This window comes from Notolabrus celidotus, chromosome 8 (genome assembly GCF_009762535.1).
Source record: "Notolabrus celidotus isolate fNotCel1 chromosome 8, fNotCel1.pri, whole genome shotgun sequence".
NCBI lineage: Eukaryota > Metazoa > Chordata > Actinopteri > Labriformes > Labridae > Notolabrus > Notolabrus celidotus.
The window spans coordinates 27,130,267-27,151,169 of record NC_048279.1 but is presented as its reverse complement, the minus strand read 5'-3'; the positions used below and the strand labels follow the sequence as shown (position 1 = coordinate 27,151,169).

Genomic DNA, 20,903 nt, shown 5'->3' with positions numbered 1-20,903 from the left:
TGCCATACTGAAATGTTCCTATGAATTTCTAGTTAGAAGAAAGCTTGAAAATATTGTAATTTTTAATATCAGCACAAAACCAAGGCCTGTTCTCAACCAGTAGCTTTGTTATCAGGTCAAAGCAGATGTTTTTAGTCAGAGTGTCAATTCCTCAGTCTCCTCAGTCACTTTGGGGAAATCTTATCAAAGATAAGAGTGTGATAGAAAAATTGTAATTTCACTACATGAATTATTCAGCTTCAATCTGTCTTTTTTTGTCAGCTCAGGTTGGGTCTTTGATATGTCAGAGGTAATGATATGCAAACGACAACCAGGGGGAGTAAGACAATAAAAGACACGACAGCAGCAGCAGCCCTCTGGATGTGGAAAGGGTTTGGATTCCTTTTTTCTGTAATTTTACATCAAGCATGAATATTTCTGTTAATACAGTAAGAAAAGTGTCATTCCCAACTCCACCCTCGCTGATGTTCCTCTCTGCCTCTTTTGTTCTCGCTGTGCGGCTCACTATTAGCCCTCTCTCATCCCTCTATTTCCATTTCTAAACTGCCTCTCTTCATCCTTCCCTCTCCCGGCCATCTGCTCCCCTGGCCCACGGGACAGTGAGCCAAGACTCAGGCAGTGATAGCCCAACACACACACACACACACACACACACACACACACACACACACACACACACACACACACACACACACACACACACACACACACACACACACACACACACACACACACACACACACACACACACACACACAAAATCAATCAATACTGCAGTTGGGACTCACATTGAGCTAAATTACCACAAAATAAATCCTCACACTGCAGAAAGATTTAAGGTCTGTGGCTCATGGCTTACATTTTATACCTTTTGCAGATAAAGCTGCAGGTCTGTCTTGGGCTCACACGAACACACAGACACACAAACACAGTCATTCTCTCACTGATTTACATGCAAAGCTGAACCTCCACGAAGTAGGCTACATTTTCAGACACTGAAGTGCTCCAGAATTTACTCCCTCACTGTGTCAGACATTAAACTCTACTTATAATCTCCTTATTCCAGCCTCTCATCAGAACTTCACTTTGCCCAAAATCCAGCAGTCTGTAATCCATATGATATCTTTTAATTCTGCAGATAAGATTATCACCGGTGAACAGAGCCTATGGGTATATGCAGGGATTTAGCAGTGGGCCAGTAGGCAAAGACTAATTAGGGGCGAGGTTCTTTGTTGCACCGGTGTTGGCAATTTGCTCATCCCCTTAATCATCCTATTTAAACCCCACAGAGGGGAGGAGGGGGTGGGTATAATTTGTTTTAAACCACCCTGCATTATTTCTCTTGAGAGGGAAACTCTCCATGATATCCTACATTTGTCCCTGCTTCTTATTTGTGAGTTTTAAGACACCTTGCACTTTTGGATACCACTTCTTATGAATAGGCTGCATAAGGGGTTTTCCTGCTGTAGTTCTCCTCATGATTTGTGTTGTTTGAGGCGGTAAGCAGCGAGTTTACAGTGGCCTTAATGTACATGATACTATTTTTATCCCTGATGAGAGAAACTAGAGCATGCTGACGCACTCAAATAATTCCCCTGTGATATTTTCTGTAATATCTTATTAATAAAAACTCGACTCATCGTTGTTCTGAACAGATTAAGTTAGGACCGGTCTGCATGACCCCCCCAAAGCTGTTCCACTTCGTGATTACTCCCACTTCAAGCTTGATGCAGAGTCTTACCAGAGATTTGAGTCATCGGTGCAGTGCCGGTGCTGTACCCCTTCTCAGCGTACACCTGCCGGGTGTCTGCGCAGCTCCTCCCCGCTAAAGCCACGGGGCTCCGGGTCCCCGACAGTGCACACGCCGCGTAGAGCAGCACCAGCAGTGGGTACCTGGAGATGCATAGCCGGGTATCCATCCTCATTTGCAGGGCTGAGCAGCAGACAGGAGAGGAGAGGAGAGGGCGGGGGTGTAGCCTTTGAAACCAGACTGAGGGTGCAGCACCTTTATAAATAAATGAATGGCTGTCCGGTTTGGATGCACGCAAATTAAAAAGAGTAAAAGTATCCCAAATCGTCAAACAGTCATGTTTTTCCCCGATGGGTGCAATGAACAGATGTATCCGGGATGTCTTTTTACATCACGCATATGTTTCCATAGACCGTGTCCAGTTAAATTGTCCTCCCGGGGAGACCCTCTGTTGTACGTAGATGTAAAGAGGCTGTGAATGAATGGGGCACTCCCGTCCCTCCGCCTCATCCAGCAGACCGACTGTCAAGCTCACAAGAATAACAGGATAACACCGGGGCAGTGGATGATTTCATAATAAAAGCAAAAGATAAGTTAAGATAAGATGAGATATTACTTTATTGATCCGGGGGGGATTCGGTTGTTACAGCAACCCAGACATAAGTACAATCAAGAAGTTTCAATAAGTAAAATAAAATAAAATAAAATAAAATAAAATAGAATAAAATAAAATAAAATAAGTAAAAATAGAAATAGATAAATAAAGCTAGAATACAAAAGCGAGTAGTATTTGAAAAGCATGTTTACTTTCTGAAAGGCTTCGAGTTAGATAGTGAGATCATTTGATAAGTTATAAAAAACCCTGACACAAGATGGAGAAGAAAAAAAAACACAAAGGGTTTAACATAAGTATCTTTCTATGTTAACGATTCACTTTCAAATATTGAATAAGCTGAGAAAACAAATCATAAGTTACTTTGTAGAATGAATTTTAGTATACCGTAAAAAATATTACCTTTGTAGCAGTTGAGCTTTGCTAAAGGCCAAAAGGAAACCATGATAAAAGAGATAAAAGGAGAAGTTGGAGGCTATTATTTGTTGACAATGTCTTTCTAAAACTTGGTGGGACAACAGGTTATACCCATAGACTGTATAAATAATGGACGTAGTATCCGTGACGTCACCCATCTGTTCCTGACAGCTGCTTTGAAGCCAAGTGGCGGCGGCAGCCATATTGGTAATGTGGAACTAAATCAGGCATATTGACGTAAAGAGGCGGGGTTCAAGCCTCCTAGCCAACAGCTATGTGTTCCCGCCTGTCAATCAAGTCAGTCATGTCCTTGTTTGGGCAAAAGCTCGGAATCTTAATATCTTCTGAAGTGTTGCATTAGAAAAAAATTCACCCCCGTACAGGGTGTGCTGATAGAGAAATTATCTACATAGAGCCAAGCCGTTTTTTTAACCAGGCTGTAAACAGGTTTATTAATGCTGCAAAGATAGTCTTTTTTGAATTGGTGTGTATGTGGTTTCCGGTGTTTCTGCAACCCGCCTCAAGCGAATTCTCAATGAATTGCAGTTTATAACACTTCCACATGGGCTTCATATTTTGAGACCAGTGGTCGCCGCTTCATTAAACCTAGCTGTGTAGCTAGGTTGAATAGCTTGTGTGACCTATTAACAGCTTTCTTTTTAAAGATTATTATCTCCATATTTTAGGCTATAACACATGTTTTAATACCCATAAGCATGAAACATTTTTTCGAAATAGTTTCTCATGTACGTTTTGGTTAAATGCACAATTTGCATACATTTGCTCACTATGATAGGAATTGTTATTTATTAGGAAAATGTTAATGTAGCAAGTCATTCTTGTTGGTGATTTTTTTTAGAAAAGGGTTTTGCTATTGTTACCCAGTTAAACCATACACTGTATAAAATATGGACATAGTATCTGTGACGTCACCCTTCTGTTTCTCAATCGCTGTTTTGAGGCCAATCGCCGGCGGCAGCCATATTGCTGCTGTCGAGTGATTGTGACGTAAAGAGGCGGGCTTTGAGCCTCCTCGCCAACAGCTACAGTGTTACCGCCTGTCAATCAAGTCAGCTGTGCCTCTCATTGGAAGACTCGTAATCTCAATATCTTCGAAATTGCAGCGTTAGAAAAAAATCAACCCCCCTCACAGTGTGTGCCGATCGAGAAATGAGCTATCCAGACTACACTCGTCTTTTGTACCAGGCTGTAAACATGTTTATTGCTGCTGCAAAGATCGTCTTTTTTGAATTGGTGTGTATGTGATTTCTGGTACTTTCGGAGCCAGTCACAAGCTGATCCTCGATGAACTGAAGTTTTTAGCACTTCCGCATTGGACTATTTTTAGACTGGAGGTTGCCCTTGCTTTTATCCCACACAACACATGTTTTAATACCCATTACCATGAAAATGTTTTCCCAAATAGTTTTTCATGTATTTCATGGTTAAATGCCCAATTTGCATAAATTAAGAACTGTTATTTATTAGGAAAACGTTAATATAGCAAGTCATTCTTGTAGGTGGATTTTTTTAGAAAAGGGTTTTGCTATTGTTATCCAGTTAAAGACTAATGCTGCTCGCTGAAGGTGTCAATCTGATTTTCCAGGCAAAATTTGATTCTGCAGTTTACTTACCGGTATTTTATTTTGGAGGTGCAGACCGGACGTTGTGTGTTTTACTCTGGCTGACTTGAACCTCGTCCTAACCAATCATCAAACACAGAACAATGGGCCAACAGGGGAGAGAAGGGTGAGGAGCCTGCGGTGAAGGGGCGGGGAGCAGCTGAGCCCACTACCTCAGGGTCCAAAAAACACTGGACAGACAGACAGAGAGGGCTGGAAGAATTATATGATGCGCATGACATTAAGTACAGAGGAGATGTCTATAAAGAGGGAAAAAAAATTCTGCAAAAGTTTACAGGTGTATTCTCAGGTATTAAGCAATCTTTAAATCATTGACTGTATAAATCTGCAGTAAGATGCTGCAAGTGTTTTATCAGTCTTTGGTGGCAGTGTGTTATTCTATGCTGCAGTCTGCTGGGGAAGCAGTATGAAACACAAGGATGCGAGGCGACTGGACAAACTAGTGGAAAAAATCTGGCACTGTGATTGGAACCAGTTAGGTTTGGACTCACTGGGGGCTGTGGTGGAGAGATACACACAGAAGAAGCTAGAGGTAATTCTAAACCACACAGATCATCCACTTCCCAACTTCTTTGTGGACCAGAGAAACAGCAGCAGTGGACGAGGGCTCATCTCTCTGCGTTGCAGGACTGAGAGATACTTGATGAATTTAATTCCTTTTTGATATTAGAACATTATTTGGGTGGAGGCTTCAAATAAGCTCTCTGAGTTTTCTGCCTCTTCCTGCACATTATATTATTATCTCTGCTATTTCTTTGTATGTATTTTCTTTTAATTGTGCAAATAAATAAACAATACAGAAAATCATTCATCCCTGCAGCCATTAGGCTTCATAACTCTCTAGCCAATGGGAGATTAGCTGACAGACTCCTGAATTACTTGTTTTATGTGATTTTTATCAATTTATCTACCAGACTAAAATAATAAAGTAAATTCTATTCTGGAGTCTACCTAGCAACAGGGTGTCTAATATGAAAAGTGATAATCAAGTGACCCTCCAGAGGAACCAATCAGCTACCGCGCTTGAGAAATTCCAACCAATCAGCATCCAGAAGCACTTTCCCTCTCTTTCGCGCCGTTGAACCATAGACTGTAAAAATAGCGTTGAACATAATCAAGAATAAAACATATCGCCGTCATCGAGCTACAACTCTCAAGAAAGCAACACACTGGTCCAAAAGTTCATCTCAGGTAGTTAAATTCAGTGTTTTGTTTGTTCGTTGTGTTCACTGAATACATCTTTTCTATGTAAATGTCAGCCAGCAGCTTGAACTCACAATATGCTAATGAGCTTAGCAAACCTACCTTAGCAAAGATAGCATCCTGTTATACCGGGAAAAACTACCAAAACTATTCTATAATTAATGTTCAATGTCCGCTAGTTGATTTAAAATACTATAACAACGCAGATTAATTAACTTGATAATGATAAAGGTCACAGACTAAGCTTTCTTGTAGTGATGGGAAGTTCGGCTCTGTTTGGAGAGCCTGCTCTTTTGACTCGGTTCCCAAAGAAGAGTCGGCTCTTTCGACTCACGAACGGCTCTTAATTTAGGATCTTTTGTAGTCGTATGTTTTACATTGCCCTTGCAAAAATAATGGTTTGTGTGTTGATGCCTTGCATTTGTCTAATTTCGTGCATTCATTCTGTTACAAAACCATTCTTACTTTTGTTTAGTATTATAAACAACTTTTTTATTGTACAAATCAACAAAAAACTGCAAACATATCCACAGAACAGAACCAGAACCAAACTCAAGCAAACAGAACCAGAACCAAACTCAAGCAAACATTATTAATGTCCTCAGTGCAGTTTGGCATTGAGAAAAATCAGATGCCTCAGCTTGGATGGGCTGCAGCTAAAGGAAAAAACTGGGAGCCGGCTCTCTCTCCGATGCGAGCCGGCTCTTCTGATTCACTATAAAGCAGGTCTGATCATGACACATCACTATTTTCTTGAACAATAGAAGTGTTCTAACTTTGTTCCTTCTCCCACGCCTTAGGCCTGTCTGCAACAAGCTAACGTTAACTCTTTAACAGACCATGGCAGGTGGAGAATCACTGCTGGACAGGTAAGTATCCGAGCCCCTAGTTTTTTTGTATATGTTAGACACAGCCTTACATTTCAAAGCCATAAATACACTACTAACTCATATTTTCATGTAAAAAATAGAAAAGTAACAGTGGTATATTGAATTAAACTGGAAGCAGGAAACAGTAAGCTCTTACTTCCTATCTTAATGCAATTTTAATTATAGTTTTTTATAGCACATGGTGTATATTTGATATACGTTTAAACTAGCCAGCAGAGAACCATAGTCAGAACCATGTAAAAGCAAAGGGACAAGGTCAAACAGACATTTAGTTAAAATTGTAACAATGTCGTAGCTCACTAACCTGAGTGTTACAGTAGCTTGAGGGTGTCAATTATGCAGGTGTTAACCATGATTGAAATGATAAAATGGTTCTTAGATAAGTCTTTAAATGTGTATTTTTTTTTAATGCGTCCTTCAGTCATGAGGAGTTGGATGACTTCTCAGATTCTGGAAGTGACTATGAGGCCACCATGAAATCAACGAAGAGGAAAAAACTAGTCGTGCCTGGATTTAAGGTGAATGATTTTATTCCTTCTAAATAGTTCTTATTTATTTACCAGCACAATATTTTTCAATGTCAATATTTGATCATTTAATCATCATATTTTGTTGTTCATTGTTACGCTTGCCTTCTCTCTCTTTCTGCATCTCCTTTATCCCCCCTCTAAGCCAAACATGTTGGGTGACTGTATATAATATAATATAATATGTAGTTAATATGATCTAGACCTGCTCAGTATGTAAAGTGTCTTGATATAACATTTGTTATGATTGGTGATACACAAATATGAATTGATTGATTGAAATTGAATGAATCAAGGTGCATCATTGTCAGGCACCTTATAGCTGTTATGGAAAAAGACTTAACTGGTGTCAAAGTAAATACAAGACTGGTTCAAGCATGCACCTTCTCTTGCCATGCCGACCACTAATTCAGTTGACAACATCAATTCCCTTGAACCCCCTGCTAAGCTGCCCTCCCTCCTTTCTTTCATCTTCAAGCCACCCAAGAGACCCAGGCGTAAAGCTGCATTGAAGGTGTCATCCGGCCCCTCTCCTTCAGCCCCCTCCCTCCAACAGCAGCAGTCCCGAGGGACATCCAGGCAGGCCTCTCATAGACCTGTGGAGAGAGCAAACGAAGTGAACCAGGGCATCAGTGCAAATGATCTCTATACTGCTGTCAGCTCTGGAAAAGCTGCCATGGTGGTGAGCGAACCTGATCTGAAAAGCATGGGGGGAAGTGGGTTTGAAGAAAACATGAAGGGTGGAAGGTGGTGAAGGAGGCATCTGTGATGAGAAGAGAAACAAGACAATGAGAGAGATTATATCTGCTGTCAGTGGCTGACTGATGTGACCCTACAGAATTGCCTTTGATACGCAAAGAGGAAAAAGTGTTTTAATGTTGGGTTGTGTAGTCAATGATTGACAGCATGCGTCCATCCCAACCTTTGTTGTGCTGAGCCCAGTCTCCTCCGGTTAAAGACTAGAAAGGAAGAACACATAACAATAGAAGGGAAGACAAAAAGTGTGTTGAGCAGTGATAAAAAAAGGGGTTGTCACTACTGTGGAGAGCAGCAGCACAATACAGACAGGGAATCTGGGTAAAGGCCCATTTTAACAAAGCACGTTCAGCAAATCTAACAAGTTTCACAGAGTTCCTCTACCTCACAAAGGTTAGCAGCATTTGAATACAGACTGCAGCTGTTCTACAGCAGTGTCTTCTTATTTTTAACCTGCGATCTCTTATGAGGCTTTGCTTGCCAAAAATAATCATGGAAAGAAGATGTTGAATAAAACTCAAATAGAAAACGGATTGAAAGGAGCTTCAGATCCTATTAATGTGAGAAACCTAAAGGGCCAGAGGCAGGATCAATAATCTTATTCAAATGCTATATCATTAATGCACACATCTGCTCTTTGTTCTCCTTATTGGCTCCTCTCTCCCGGTCACTGTTTAGACGCTGGTAGACGAGTGGCTGGACAGCTACAAGCAAAGTCGAGAGGCGGGGCTTCTGGTGCTCATCAACTTCATTGTCCAGTCTTGTGGATGCAAAGGTCAGAGGTCAAGAGAGAGCCAACGTGCTGAGGGGTGGGAGTCAAAGTTCAAGGGATTATCTTTTCAATTTCAGCTCAGGCAATGATCAGCAGTCAGCTATTGATCCTCCACCATGGTAACAATGAAACGCCTCAATGCTGGGTTGATCACTGTCTATTTATAGCACACTATATCGATATTAAAGAGAGGAATGATCATAATCGTGAAATGAATCCACATTATATTATTAAAGTAAGATCTGATCAGATTTTATTTTCCATTTTTCGCTCCAGGTGTGGTGAGCAGAGAGATGTTTGACGGGATGCAGAACGCTGAGATCATCGGCACACTAACCAAAGAATTCAATGAGGTGACTTTGAGTAAACAAATCCTAAAAACTTCTCCCTAATCTGAGAGTTTGCATCTCATTGAGTCTCTTTCTTATCTTCTCATCTAATGATCCTGCTGGAATTTGCAGAAGTCAAACAACCCTCATATCCCAGGAGATTATGATTGGAGGGATTGAGTCTAGCGTGATGGAACATACTAATTATAATCTAATGAAGATGAATCAACGAATTAATGAGTTTAATCACTTTGTTTTGAAAGTGATGTAATTAAAATAGCAAACCCAAATTTTCTGTCTTTAATAACTACACAGAGCACCGTGCTTCCTCTATGTGTTGTTTCCTTTGTTCCTCCAGGATTCAGTGAACTATCCTCTCTGCACCCCGGGCCCTCAGATGAGGCGTTTCAAAGCCGGCCTGTGTGAGTTCGCTCATGTTTTGGTGCGTTCCTGTCGAAATAGCATCATCTATGACGGTACCTCTTCCCGTCCCTGTTGGCCTTGCTCACCGGCCTGTCTGACCACAGGTCAGGGCCTTCAGACACACCAGCACCCTGCTTGGTAAGCACATTGATACAATACAGGTGGATTAAACATCTTAGGGCTATGTCCACATGTATACAGAAGTCTTAAAAACAGATTTTTTTCTCCCTGTGTTTAAAAGAAATCCTGTCCACACTAGAGGTGAATGAATAGTTCTCCTCCCAACGATAACACCACTGAAGCATGGCCTTCAGTCACTACTACTAACTACTGAACACTGCTGTTCAGATCTCTAAGGCACATCAGTTTTAAAACCTACCCTGTAACTGTTTTTCATTTAGATTTTTCAATCTGATATAAAACACAAGCATGCTTAGAAACACAACAAAGCAGGAAATATGACCTGTCTTTCCACATCAGCTCACACTCATTTCATGTAGCTCCACTAGCACTATCCAGCTCTCATCATCTTGCTTGTTTCTATGCCAGCCATGAAGTTGATGACCGGGCTGGTGGAAGTGGCCGTGATAGTGTCCATTCAGCTGCAGACCACACAGCGGCGATACGACTTGGAGAGCAGCAAGAGGGCACATGACAGAGCTTCTGGCAGACTGGAGGAGCTAGAGGCCTCCATCAGAGAGGTGACGAGTACACTCGTGTAAACATTGGGAAGAGAGGAGCAGACACAGAGCTACTTTTAGATTTCAAACATGCAGATCGGGAAATCCTCAGCGGCTTGTGAGACATTCTCCAGCTTTACTAGATTAATGCATGCTGTTGTTTAGCTTGTGGTCAGAGCGCTCAGCCTGTGCATTATGAACCACATCAACAAGTGACTGTGTGTAAGCATGAATGTGAAACACAGGCTGTTTATATGTTGTTTGGTGTAGAAAGATGTAGAAACAAAAACATCCTAAATTTAACATTCAAGTGTATATCTTGTTGTGTTCACACTGGCACAGATAAAATCAATTGCTCTGTTTTTTTTTAGCAGAGATAAAAAGTTAAAGTTTTAAAGCTCAAAATAGTTTAGAACAATAGAAAAAGGAGTCAAACATAATGGACAGATTCAGTCCTGTTGACCAGGTCACTGATTTCTTCAAAGTCTTAATTATGCATGTTTTTATGCACACATTCAATATCCTTGTGCTGCAGCTGCTGGAGAACCAAGGGGAAGTCTCCTCCATGATGAATGCCACATTTCGCGGTGTGTTTGTCCATCGATATCGGGACCTGCTGGCTGACATCCGGGCAACTTGTATCGAGGAGTTGGGCGTTTGGCTGAAAGCTGACCCTGAAGACTTCCTCAATGATGGGTATCTTAAATACCTGGGATGGACCCTGCATGACAAGGTAACACATACAGGATTAGATGGTGGAGGATCTCCGTACAGATGCTAGATAACGATAAGTCATCTGTAATAGACGAAAACTGGTTCCAACTTTGCCTTCTTTCTTAATGGTTCCCTTATCAATGCCTTCCACTGAGTTCTGCAGGCCTTGCATAACAATAACGTCACGCATCGTTAGAGCAGTAAACGCCAACAACAACCAAGGATGACATAATCGTGGCGTCATGCAGTTATACCCAATATGATACTAACAACTCAATGTGCAATATATGTGGCTGTGTAGTTTCAGGCAATGGTGGAAACATCAGCACCATGCTGAAACATTTGATACATATTATAATGCAGCACAGCATTAAATAGCAGGATGTTTAATTCTCAACGCCACCGTGTTACGGTTTTAACGGTGACCCTGTTGTCTGGCGACTTTCAGCTAAATGTATCGATGAGTGACGATAACAACAGCTGTTGGGTGAAACATAAAAAAGATCTTCAAGAATTAATCTTTTTTTTGTTTTTAACAATATGACTAAATTACTCATGAAATAATCAGAATCAGAAATACTTTATTTTCAATTCAGTTGTTACAGAATGCTCTAATACACAGTATGAAAAAGTCAACATATTAATAGAAAGAAGGAATTGAATAAGATATAAATATGAATGAAATAATATAATTGGATTAATAATGAGTATGTACAGAAACGCAGAATAGTTACAGTCTGCTATTTACAAAAGCACTGGGAATGGAGTATTGTATACAGGATGTTTAATGGCAGGGATATTGCACAGTGTATTGCACGTTATTGCACAGAGTACAGAATATAGTTCAGTCATCAGAGGGAGGAGTTGTACAGTCTGATGGCCACAGGCAGGAATGACTTCCTGTGGCGTTCTGTGGTGCATTTAGGGGGGATCAATCTTGCGCTGAATGTGCTTCTGGGATTCACCAGCACGTTGTAGAGAGGGTGGTGGATGTTGTCCATGATGCTGTGTGCTCCTCTCTGTCACCACCGTCATAAATAACTCTTAAAGACAACCTAAAGACAATTATTGAAAGAGTTTTCAATAGCCGGAACTGTAACGGCCATATACGCATTTGGTTGAAAGTTTCCAGTAAACAAGGTCACACTTTTAAATGAAACACTGGTCAACAAATGCCCCCCAGATGTGCATGTACAACCCTGTACTAACATTAGTACAAAGCATGCAGGCTGTGGACAATAAACAGGTATTGATAAAGAATACAATAAGCAGAATCGATAATGGCATGGATCAAAAATTTCAACTTGAGTGGAAGCCAGTCAACATTGGATTTCCTGGAAAAGCAAGCTTTTAAACTTCTTTCCTTCTCCTCTTGAGGAAAGGCCTGAAAAGCTAGCATTTTACTTTTTAAAATCCAAATCACGTTGCAGTTATTTACCCAAACTGAAGACCCATCGATTGATAGTAAAGTACAAGAAAAGGTTTTCCCTTTAGAGTTCATACTGCCGAAGCACACCAGAGTGAACTTCTGAGACTGGTTGATAGACATCGTTAGCAAAGTGCCTCTGCCATGTTACTCCTTTATTTAGCAGGAGTGGAGACAAGGAGGATAAGAACTGCAAAGTACTTTCCAAAGAAGCAGCTTTCTCATTCATATTCATGCTTGAAAGGTTTTCACAGCCTCTCACACCAAATTCAATTTCAGCCTATTTTGTAGTTTTATTACAGTTTTTGAACCACATTTATTTTTTCCTTAAGGTGGTTTAATACGAGACAAACTGCATTGTGCTGGTAGCAGAATCCTTCTCAACATCTCCAAATAAATTTCTTGAAAATATTTCCCACAACTGTAGACTTTGAAGCCCCTTTCACAGAACTGCTTTCTGTTTCGCCCGGCTGTAGCCCATACACACTCACTAACACAAAGAGAAATGCCCACTGTGGATGGGTTTTGTGTCTGTATGGACTGTTATAGATGTGTGTGTGTGTGTTTGTATATTTGTGTGCTGATCCCACTTTCTTCTACATTCCTTCAGCAAAGTCCAGTGCGTCTGCAGTGTGTGCGAGCCCTGCAGGGTCTGTACCAAGAGAAGGAATTCATTGGCCGCCTGGAGCTTTTCACCAGCAGATTTAAAGTGAGGCATCCCTCTGGATTGGATTCACACCTCATTTAATGCCTCATCTCTCCCTCCTGTCTGTCTGCCTGTCTACCTGTCTGTCTGCCTGTCTGTGTCTGTTTGTCTGCCTCGCCATCTTCCTTATTGTCTCAGCTTATTGTATTGTTTCTTCATTTGTCTTTGTCTCCCTACCTCATGTTTCTGCCTCCCGCCCCTTACTTTTTTTACCTCTTTATTTATATTCTCCCCACTCCTGTTTTTTTTCTGTCAAAGTCTCTCCCTTTGTCTGGGCGTGTGTCTGGGCGTGATAATTGTTTCCAGCTCCTGATGTTTAATTAGCTCCTATCAAACACATTAAGCCCCTCCTAATCCACATGTGCTGCAGCAGATAAATGGTTTTCATGCCATGGCTTAGCAGTAATCAGTGTGTGTGCATGCATGCATGTCTCCGGCTGTGCGTACATTTACTCATTTCTGTGTTTCTCTTTTATGCCTTTCTGTCTGCTGGTATGATTGGGCATTTGTCTGACTGTGTGGCGCTGCATATTTGAATGTGTGTGGTGTGTGTGTGTGTGTGTAGGCGAGGATGCTCAGCATGGTGTTGGACAAGGACTCAGAAGTGGCGTTGGAAGTGGTCGATCTGTTGCTGATGATCCAACAGTGAGGGATTTACTGTTCCATTGTCTGACATACAGGACAGGGATTCTCAAACACAGCACATTTTGAACAGATGAATATTTACAAGTGCTCCCTTCTTTGTAATAACTAGTTTTGATCTTTATTTATTTTTTTACAGATAGTCACAACTCATTCAATATATTCCTCTATGTGTTAAAAAGTCGGAGGCCTCTGTGTCCGGTCCCTGAATAATAACCTCTTGTAGACCCCGATTTAAATCAGCATTTTAATGAAATATCAACGTATGCTCAGCCGAACAGTATTCTCACCTGAACTGTACAATAATAATAACCAAATATTGCAAATATGTACCCTGCTTGTACACAATAGAAGTTCAGTCTGTAACAATAGAAGTGCAATGGTGACTCAGAACTGTGACTGCAGTCTTTGTCCTGTACGTGATGATTCACACAGTGAGTCAGGATCTCTCGAGTTAGCAGACAAATCCCACCACAGACTCGAGTCCTGTGGAAATGTGATGTTTTTAGGATTAATGACAGAGATGACAGTGCAGTAATTATATTCAGAAAGATGATAACTTCACTGAAGAAGTTAAGACATGCTGAAGAATGAAATATCAACACTGACCTTCAGTTGTTTTTGATGTTTGTGTTTCTGCAGGAGAGCAGAAGGGGGCCTGATGGAAGAGGAGTGCAGCCACATCTATCCTCTGGTTTTTGCTTCACACAGAGGCCTAGCGAATGCAGCGGGTTTCTTTCTCTACAGCAAGTATGTTCTAATCCTCCCTTGACTGAGTACTGTAGAGCCAGAGGTGCAACTTTGTGTTCTTCAAACAAGGTTCAAATGATAGATACTTCTAGTAAATAAAAGACTTAACTAAGTGTTAAAATCTTTTTCACACACTTGAGGTTTTAGTTAAATTTGTTTGGGATTATTTTAATGCAGAATCGTTTAATTTAATTAAAGTATGGCTGAATCATTGTTGCACATCCACATTTCACTTTATAGTGAAGACATTTTATGATTAAACAAACAGGATCATCAGACATCAATCATAGTGACTCGTCCAGACTACAATTAAAAATTGTTTCTGTGTGTGTGTGTGTGTGTGTGTGTGTGTGTGTGTGTGTGCGTGCGTGTGTGTCAGACTGAGAAGTGTAATGTTGAGTGACCAGGACGAAGATGAAAGTGACCATGTAGCCTTCATTCAAACCCTAATCTCCTTCTACATCCAAAGTGAGGTAATGTCTCCTTTTTTGTCTTAGTCACATCTTTTCCAATCTGCCTTTCATGATATCATTCAGAATGTATTAAGTACTGCCTGGAATATATTAATGAACTAATTGGGTTTCTTATTTTTTCTTGTTAAGATATTAGTGATTAATGCTTTCTGATGACAAAGATAGTTTGTTAAAGCTGGGGTTGGGGTTGCTTAAAAAAGGGTGAAAAAAAGCCGCCATCTACAGCCGGAGTAAACCTGGGAAAACACCAACCAATCCCTGCCATCAGGAGCCAAATTATGAAACCAATCAAATCCCGTCCTGCCATTCTGCCTGCCTCCTGCGCGTACATTTCATGTTTGTTTGTGTTTTTAATTTTCACTGTGATAATGTTTTGGTGTTTTCTTACCGCTGAGTGAGACATGAGTTGACGTAGTGCAAAACACAAACGATGTGCTGAGGACCGGTTTTGAATCAGTTACGATCATATGGTCGAGAATCAGCAGCGCTCGTGCATGTGAGCGGGGGCGTTGTTTTGGAGGAGGGGAGGGATTAGACGGAGTCCTGAGGAAATGCTACATTCAAATTCATGCTAGTTTTCCATGACTACCAACACAAGCTTTAATGCAGATCGTTTAAAACAGCTCTAAGTGTTTTCGAGGGAACTTGTGAGTCAAAGAGTGAGTTTCTCTAATATAGAATAACATTCTTCTTCTTCTGTTACTCAATGCGGTTAGCTAACAGATTTAAGACGCTCTTTAGCCACCGTCTGGCGGGAGTATTGTATTACAACCAGGCACGGTGAAAACAATGAAAAATTGTACTTTCAAAATACAAAAATATTCGCAGTAACTCTTCGATTTTTCTAAGTGAACAAATATTCGTATATTAGTACACACAACATGTAGTGCCCTGAAAAATGACCCAATACCAGATTCATAGAAATCCACCCCATTTATTTCACTGTGTTAATTCTGTTCACACACATCTTCAATCTGAGTCTGCGAGCCACAGATTACTAGGCATTGTTACTAAGCATTCTGCAAATATGGAGAATATTTTGTGCTACAAAAGCAAAACACGTCATCTCCTTAAATTTTATATTAAATTCTTTTTTCAAACAAATCATCTCAATCACTCAAAACCCAATTCAACCAGCAATCATACCGTCGTTTAAACCTGAAGACTAGTTCCATACTTCTTTTTTAATCATCCTCTCAGTTGGTAATCATAAATAAATACAAACAATACACAAGAAATGTCTACGGAAAACAATACATTGTTTCCTAATACAAAAGAGTAATACAAGTAACTCAGTATTAGCAACCTTGTGGCTTAAACGCCAGCCGTGTGGAAGCATATTAAATAAGAAAGCTTAAACAGGCCGTCATCCACTTGCAGTATAGCAGTATAATAAAAACAGATAATAAAAAGAAAACCTTTCATGCAAAGATGCAGCCCAAAGAGCTTGGTTTATGAGAGATTTAAAGAAACTAACAGTAGATACTACTGCAGACTCAGTTCTGAAGGACTGCTACTCTGCAAAAAGCATGAAGGGTCGGCTCTGACCCAGTCTCAGGTGGCTGTGGGCTGATGCTTATCTCATCTCATAATTTGTAATACTCTGATCAGGTTCTGCGTTAGTATTGCATTTCCATTTTGAACCATGCCGTGACTCGTGAGAGAAAATGAATCACATCGCTTAGAAACAAACAGTGGCTGTGTCGTAAAGATGATCAAAATCCACTCATCTGCTCTTTTGACAGTTTCACGAGCATGGTGCTTACCTGGTGGACAGTCTGTGGTCTGTGGCTGGAACTGAGCTCAGAGACTGGGAGACTATGACAACACTGCTGCTTCACGGGACTGGTGAGGAACAAAGTTAGATTAAATTACTGGATGAATGTATGAGTGGTTGGGTGAACGGGAAATTCTGGTGAGACAGCAGGAAGTTATAAGAGATTGTAGCACTGAAGAAAGGCATACACAGTGAATACACCCCAACACTACAAGAAGTATATACAAAGTAGATATAAAAGCAGCTCTGCCTGACTTCCTCACTGTATGCACGATGTACTCTCAGCCACCACCCACTCAATTCTGCACTTGTTGGTCCCTCTGTGCTGCCAGGTCTGATGTACGAGGAGGAAGGCGCTCTCATCGACCTGATGATGTGTGCGATCCGACAGGCGGCACAGGCAACCCCACCTGTTGGGAGAACTCAGGGCAAAAAGGTGGTGTGACACACAACACATTCTAATGCATTACAAGTCTCTGTGGTGCACGGGGGGCAAGAGAACGTCAGTTTCTCTTGCTCCAGGTGTTCCTGTCATACGATAGCCAGAGTTTTAAAGCTACAGTTTGAAGCTGTGTGACAGAAATACAGAAACATACTTTTGTTTGAATACAGATCTGCATGTTTTATTCAATCAATCAATCAATCTGTATTTATATAGTGCCAAATCACAACAAATGTTACCTCAAGGCACTTTACAAACAGAGCAGGTCTAGACCGTACTCTGTTTTAGTATTAACAAAGACCCAACATCAAGACAGGATAAGATCCAGTCCCATCTTACAGGCAGGACTCAGTCTGATCTCATCTTAATTTAGAAAGTTACAGCGGCAAGGACAAACTTCCTTAAATAGGCAGAGACCTCGAGCAGAACCACACTCATGAGTCAGACATTTACCTTGGCTGTGTTGTTGGAAGAGGGATAGAGGGAGATGAAAAGAGAGAGGTGATAGTGGTGAGACGGATAGTAGTAGTTGTAGCAGCTGAAGTGACTCAGAGGAACCTACGAGACAAGGGAGCTCATGGACTCCAGAAAGCTCTATTGCTATTGAAAAAGGGGCTTATGTTGGTAAACATAAAGTAATCACACACACTGCTATGACACCTGGATGATTTGTCCACACACATGCACATCCTCTTCATTAAAACGCTGTGACTGAACATCTATGTGTGTTTAGATCATGAGTATGAAGGACAAGAAGATTCAGGAGCAGGACAGGAGGCGAATCACCACACACTTCATCCCCTTACTGCCACAGCTGCTGTCCAAGGTACGACCTCGTACTTTATAACTGATGGGACACATTTCATCACATTAATGCATCATACCCTGAAGGTGAAAGCTGCTAAGGAGTAATTAGACGAGTTGGCAAAGCATCAGACGTGCTACAAGCCACAATTCAGAACTAATGAGGCATGCTGTGTAACTTTAATTAGAAATTTAGAAACTTGTTTTTAAATTAAGGATAGAGCTCAAATTCCTCAGAGTGTTGTGCATTTTTTTATATTTAATTTTTATTTTAATGAGTAAATTTTTTTTTAAGTGCTACGACTTCATTTCCCTCCTCTCCTCACTGACCTGCAGTACTCAGCAGACGAGTCGATGGTGAGCCTCCTTCTCAAAGCTCCTCTCTACTTTGACCTTGAGATGTACAGCCACTCCCCCATGCAGGAGAAGGTAGGAGTTTTTTAAAATGCCAACTTAATTAATATCCCTGAATCACAAAAATGCTTCAAATGTTTTTAAAACTCACATCATGTCCCGTCTGAATCATACTCCCTCGTTCATGGATCCTCCTTAACCCTCCTCATCATACTTCATTTGTTCCTGAGATGTCCACAAGAGAGGTGAACAGAGAAAACCATATGAGCTGACCTGCTGCTAAAACCTTTTCCTCAAGGCCTTTCCCCATAAGATATCCCCACCTACCCCCCAGACCCCGTACCTGACCCTGTGAAGCAACCTTGGGTTCTTGAAAGGCGCTATATAAATATCAGTTATTACTATTATTATTACCACAGAGCGTATACTGTGGGGCTTTGTGTTGTATTTATGGCTTCACAGTGATTGATCTTCAAATTAATTGAAAAGGGGGGGAAAGAATAAAGGGTTTTAACGCCAAATATCAAAGATTAAGCAGAAGAATTAAACAATTATTGAGGTCAGGGTCAGCTGAGGTGCCTACCTGAGTGAGTCACATTGATTAAGCGAGCCAACACCAAACCAGAGGTCATCAGGAATGCACGCTAGAAACAACAACAAGAGTGTCAATTTGATAAATGAGGTGATATGATCACATAATTCTGTTGTAAAGGGAAGTCCACCAGTGCATGAGATAATGAAAGTGATCGAGTGGTATACAATTGGTCATCGAAGGAGAGAAGCAACTGTTCATATTAGGGATGTACATTTCAAGTATTTTCCGTTTTCCATGTCAAAAACAATGCCAAATCCCCTGAATCAAATATTCCTTCACAACACAATGTATATAATTGACAGTATTGAATAGCTACAGATTGTATTGAGGTGTTAAAAACGTTAAACATGCTGAATATTAACATGTGGAGCAGGCTCATAATCTCTGCGGACACACAGTCATAAAAGTGAAGGCTCAGACTTCAACAAGACAACTGAACAGAAACATATTTCAGACTCACAGTGTCCAGTTTTCTGTCTACTCATTCTTATTGAGAAAAATAAGCATGTGAACGTGGTCAGGTGTCAGCCAGGAGCGCAATCAGGTCATAATCAGTCCGGCAGCGGGGAGAAAAAGCGCTCGTGGAGACCTGTCACTCAGCTGCAGCCCCCAGCTGAGCGTTGACATTTAGTCAGCTGATTCACATCAAAACATGCTTTAAACTTAAAACATCTCCCTGATAGCTGAACAGAATATGAGACCACATGATGTTTGTTCCATGTGATAGAAAATGGAAACAAAAAAATGTGTTCGAGTAAGTTCTTAACAATTAATTAATCGATAGTCGAGTAATTGTGAACATCCCTAATTCAAATGAATGTTCAATCCAACATTCTGCACATGTAAATATGAGGAGCCGGATCCTGATCCCCGTCTATGTCTTTTTGACCCATCTGTTGTACTTCCACCTGCTGCTCACCTCCTCCTCGCCATCCCTCTGCCCTCTGTTTGTCAGCATCTGGGCCTGCTGCTGTCTCAGATATGCAGTATTGTGGAAAAAGCACACAGAGGCCACTGTGTTGGAGGCTTGCGCACACCTGGCCAGCGCCCTCTGCTCTGACAGCTTCACTTTCTCCACCCGTGCACACCTGACATTCAGCCAGATGCTGGACAACCTCATGGAGTGTTTCAGCACCTACTTAAGTGACCGCTGCAGGTAGGAGAGCAAGTAGTCCATCCTTTATGTTCATGATCACATACACTGTAAAGCTCTGATTTTAAAGGCCTGTGTTCTCTCTATGTTTGTATGATCACAGGGTACTGCAGATGATGACGTCTACAACGGAACCATGGCCTTGAAAAGGATTGCAGCCTTCAGCAGGTAGGCGTCTGGTCTTTAGATACAAATAACAATCACATGCACACATAGTCTTCCACAGAAATGATTGTGTGTTTTCATTATTTTGTGTTTTCCAGTGCCAAGGACTTGACAAACTTGAAGCTGTTCGACTCCTGTGTGGAGCTCCTGAAGAGCAGGATGGAGTCAGGAGAGCTCGAAAAGGAGGTGTGTGATGGAATCAGTCATTTTGATTTTGAGAAGGAGCATTGCGTCTTAACATGAAGGTCATAACATGAAGGTCATAACATTTGGGGGTTTGAACCTTGAAAGGGTCATCAAGGAGTAGGTGCAATGAAAATATAGTAACATCCTTTACTGATACAGAGATATTAGGATGTCTCCTGTTTTTGCTACACTAGTATGGTTGCAGAGTACACCAGTAACAGTAGTAACAGTCCTTTGACCTCCCTGGTTCATGGCAGTTAATCTTATCTTGTCAGCGGGGAAGGAACTAAAGGCGTCCTAGATTAGGAACATTTTACTGAGTTAATTTATTTATTTACTTGTCTTTTTGTTTCACTTTTCTACCAGTAACAATTCTATCTGACACCATTATTAGAGATAGGCATTTAAATCCAAAATACCATTCGATAATCATTGGCATCTATTCGATGATTATTCGAATAACCTCCCCCCCCACACACACACACGCACATGCACACGCACACACACACACGCACACACACGCACACGCACACAGGTCCCATTAACAGCCCGTTTGTGTGGCAGTCACATTAACCAGCAGCAGGACAAGGTGCTGCTATTAGCGGGCACTGTCAGCGTCTGCCTCCATCTTTATGTCTGTGTTGCGTGTTTTGTTTACATTTTACAGCCATGCTCAGTCTCTGGAAATATGTGTGTTGTAGTATGAGATTCAG

General features: G+C 41.1%; 2 protein-coding genes across 5 annotated transcripts in view; one reads left to right on the top strand and one right to left on the bottom strand.

Annotated features, from left to right (window-relative positions):
* Positions 1–5,914, bottom strand: part of gpc2 (glypican 2) — a 21,330-nt gene extending 15,416 nt beyond the window's left edge. The window contains exons 1-3 of one of the 4 annotated variants that reach the window (XM_034689344.1): positions 5,729–5,914; positions 4,415–4,593; positions 1,742–1,933 (exon numbers count right to left, since the gene is read on the bottom strand). In XM_034689344.1, coding sequence (XP_034545235.1) covers positions 1,742–1,925 — 184 coding nt within the window. In that variant the 5' untranslated portion in view covers positions 1,926–1,933; positions 4,415–4,593; positions 5,729–5,914. Of the gene's footprint in view, positions 1–1,741; positions 2,269–4,414; positions 4,602–5,728 lie in introns of those variants that run through there. The other 3 variants (XM_034689347.1, XM_034689345.1, XM_034689346.1) reach the window with 3 other exon arrangements.
* Positions 5,506–20,903, top strand: part of LOC117816947 (cohesin subunit SA-1) — a 27,604-nt gene continuing 12,206 nt past the window's right edge. Inside the window, 23 exon segments of the mRNA XM_034689348.1 lie at positions 5,506–5,614; positions 6,427–6,495; positions 6,938–7,034; positions 7,522–7,725; positions 8,478–8,574; positions 8,848–8,924; positions 9,259–9,373; positions 9,376–9,420; positions 9,423–9,461; positions 9,873–10,024; positions 10,539–10,736; positions 12,754–12,852; positions 13,415–13,494; positions 14,134–14,241; positions 14,621–14,714; positions 16,460–16,562; positions 16,824–16,927; positions 17,667–17,759; positions 18,074–18,166; positions 19,642–19,680; positions 19,682–19,870; positions 19,943–20,007; positions 20,103–20,190. Coding sequence (XP_034545239.1) covers positions 6,467–6,495; positions 6,938–7,034; positions 7,522–7,725; positions 8,478–8,574; positions 8,848–8,924; positions 9,259–9,373; positions 9,376–9,420; positions 9,423–9,461; positions 9,873–10,024; positions 10,539–10,736; positions 12,754–12,852; positions 13,415–13,494; positions 14,134–14,241; positions 14,621–14,714; positions 16,460–16,562; positions 16,824–16,927; positions 17,667–17,759; positions 18,074–18,166; positions 19,642–19,680; positions 19,682–19,870; positions 19,943–20,007; positions 20,103–20,190 — 2,208 coding nt within the window. The 5' untranslated portion in view covers positions 5,506–5,614; positions 6,427–6,466.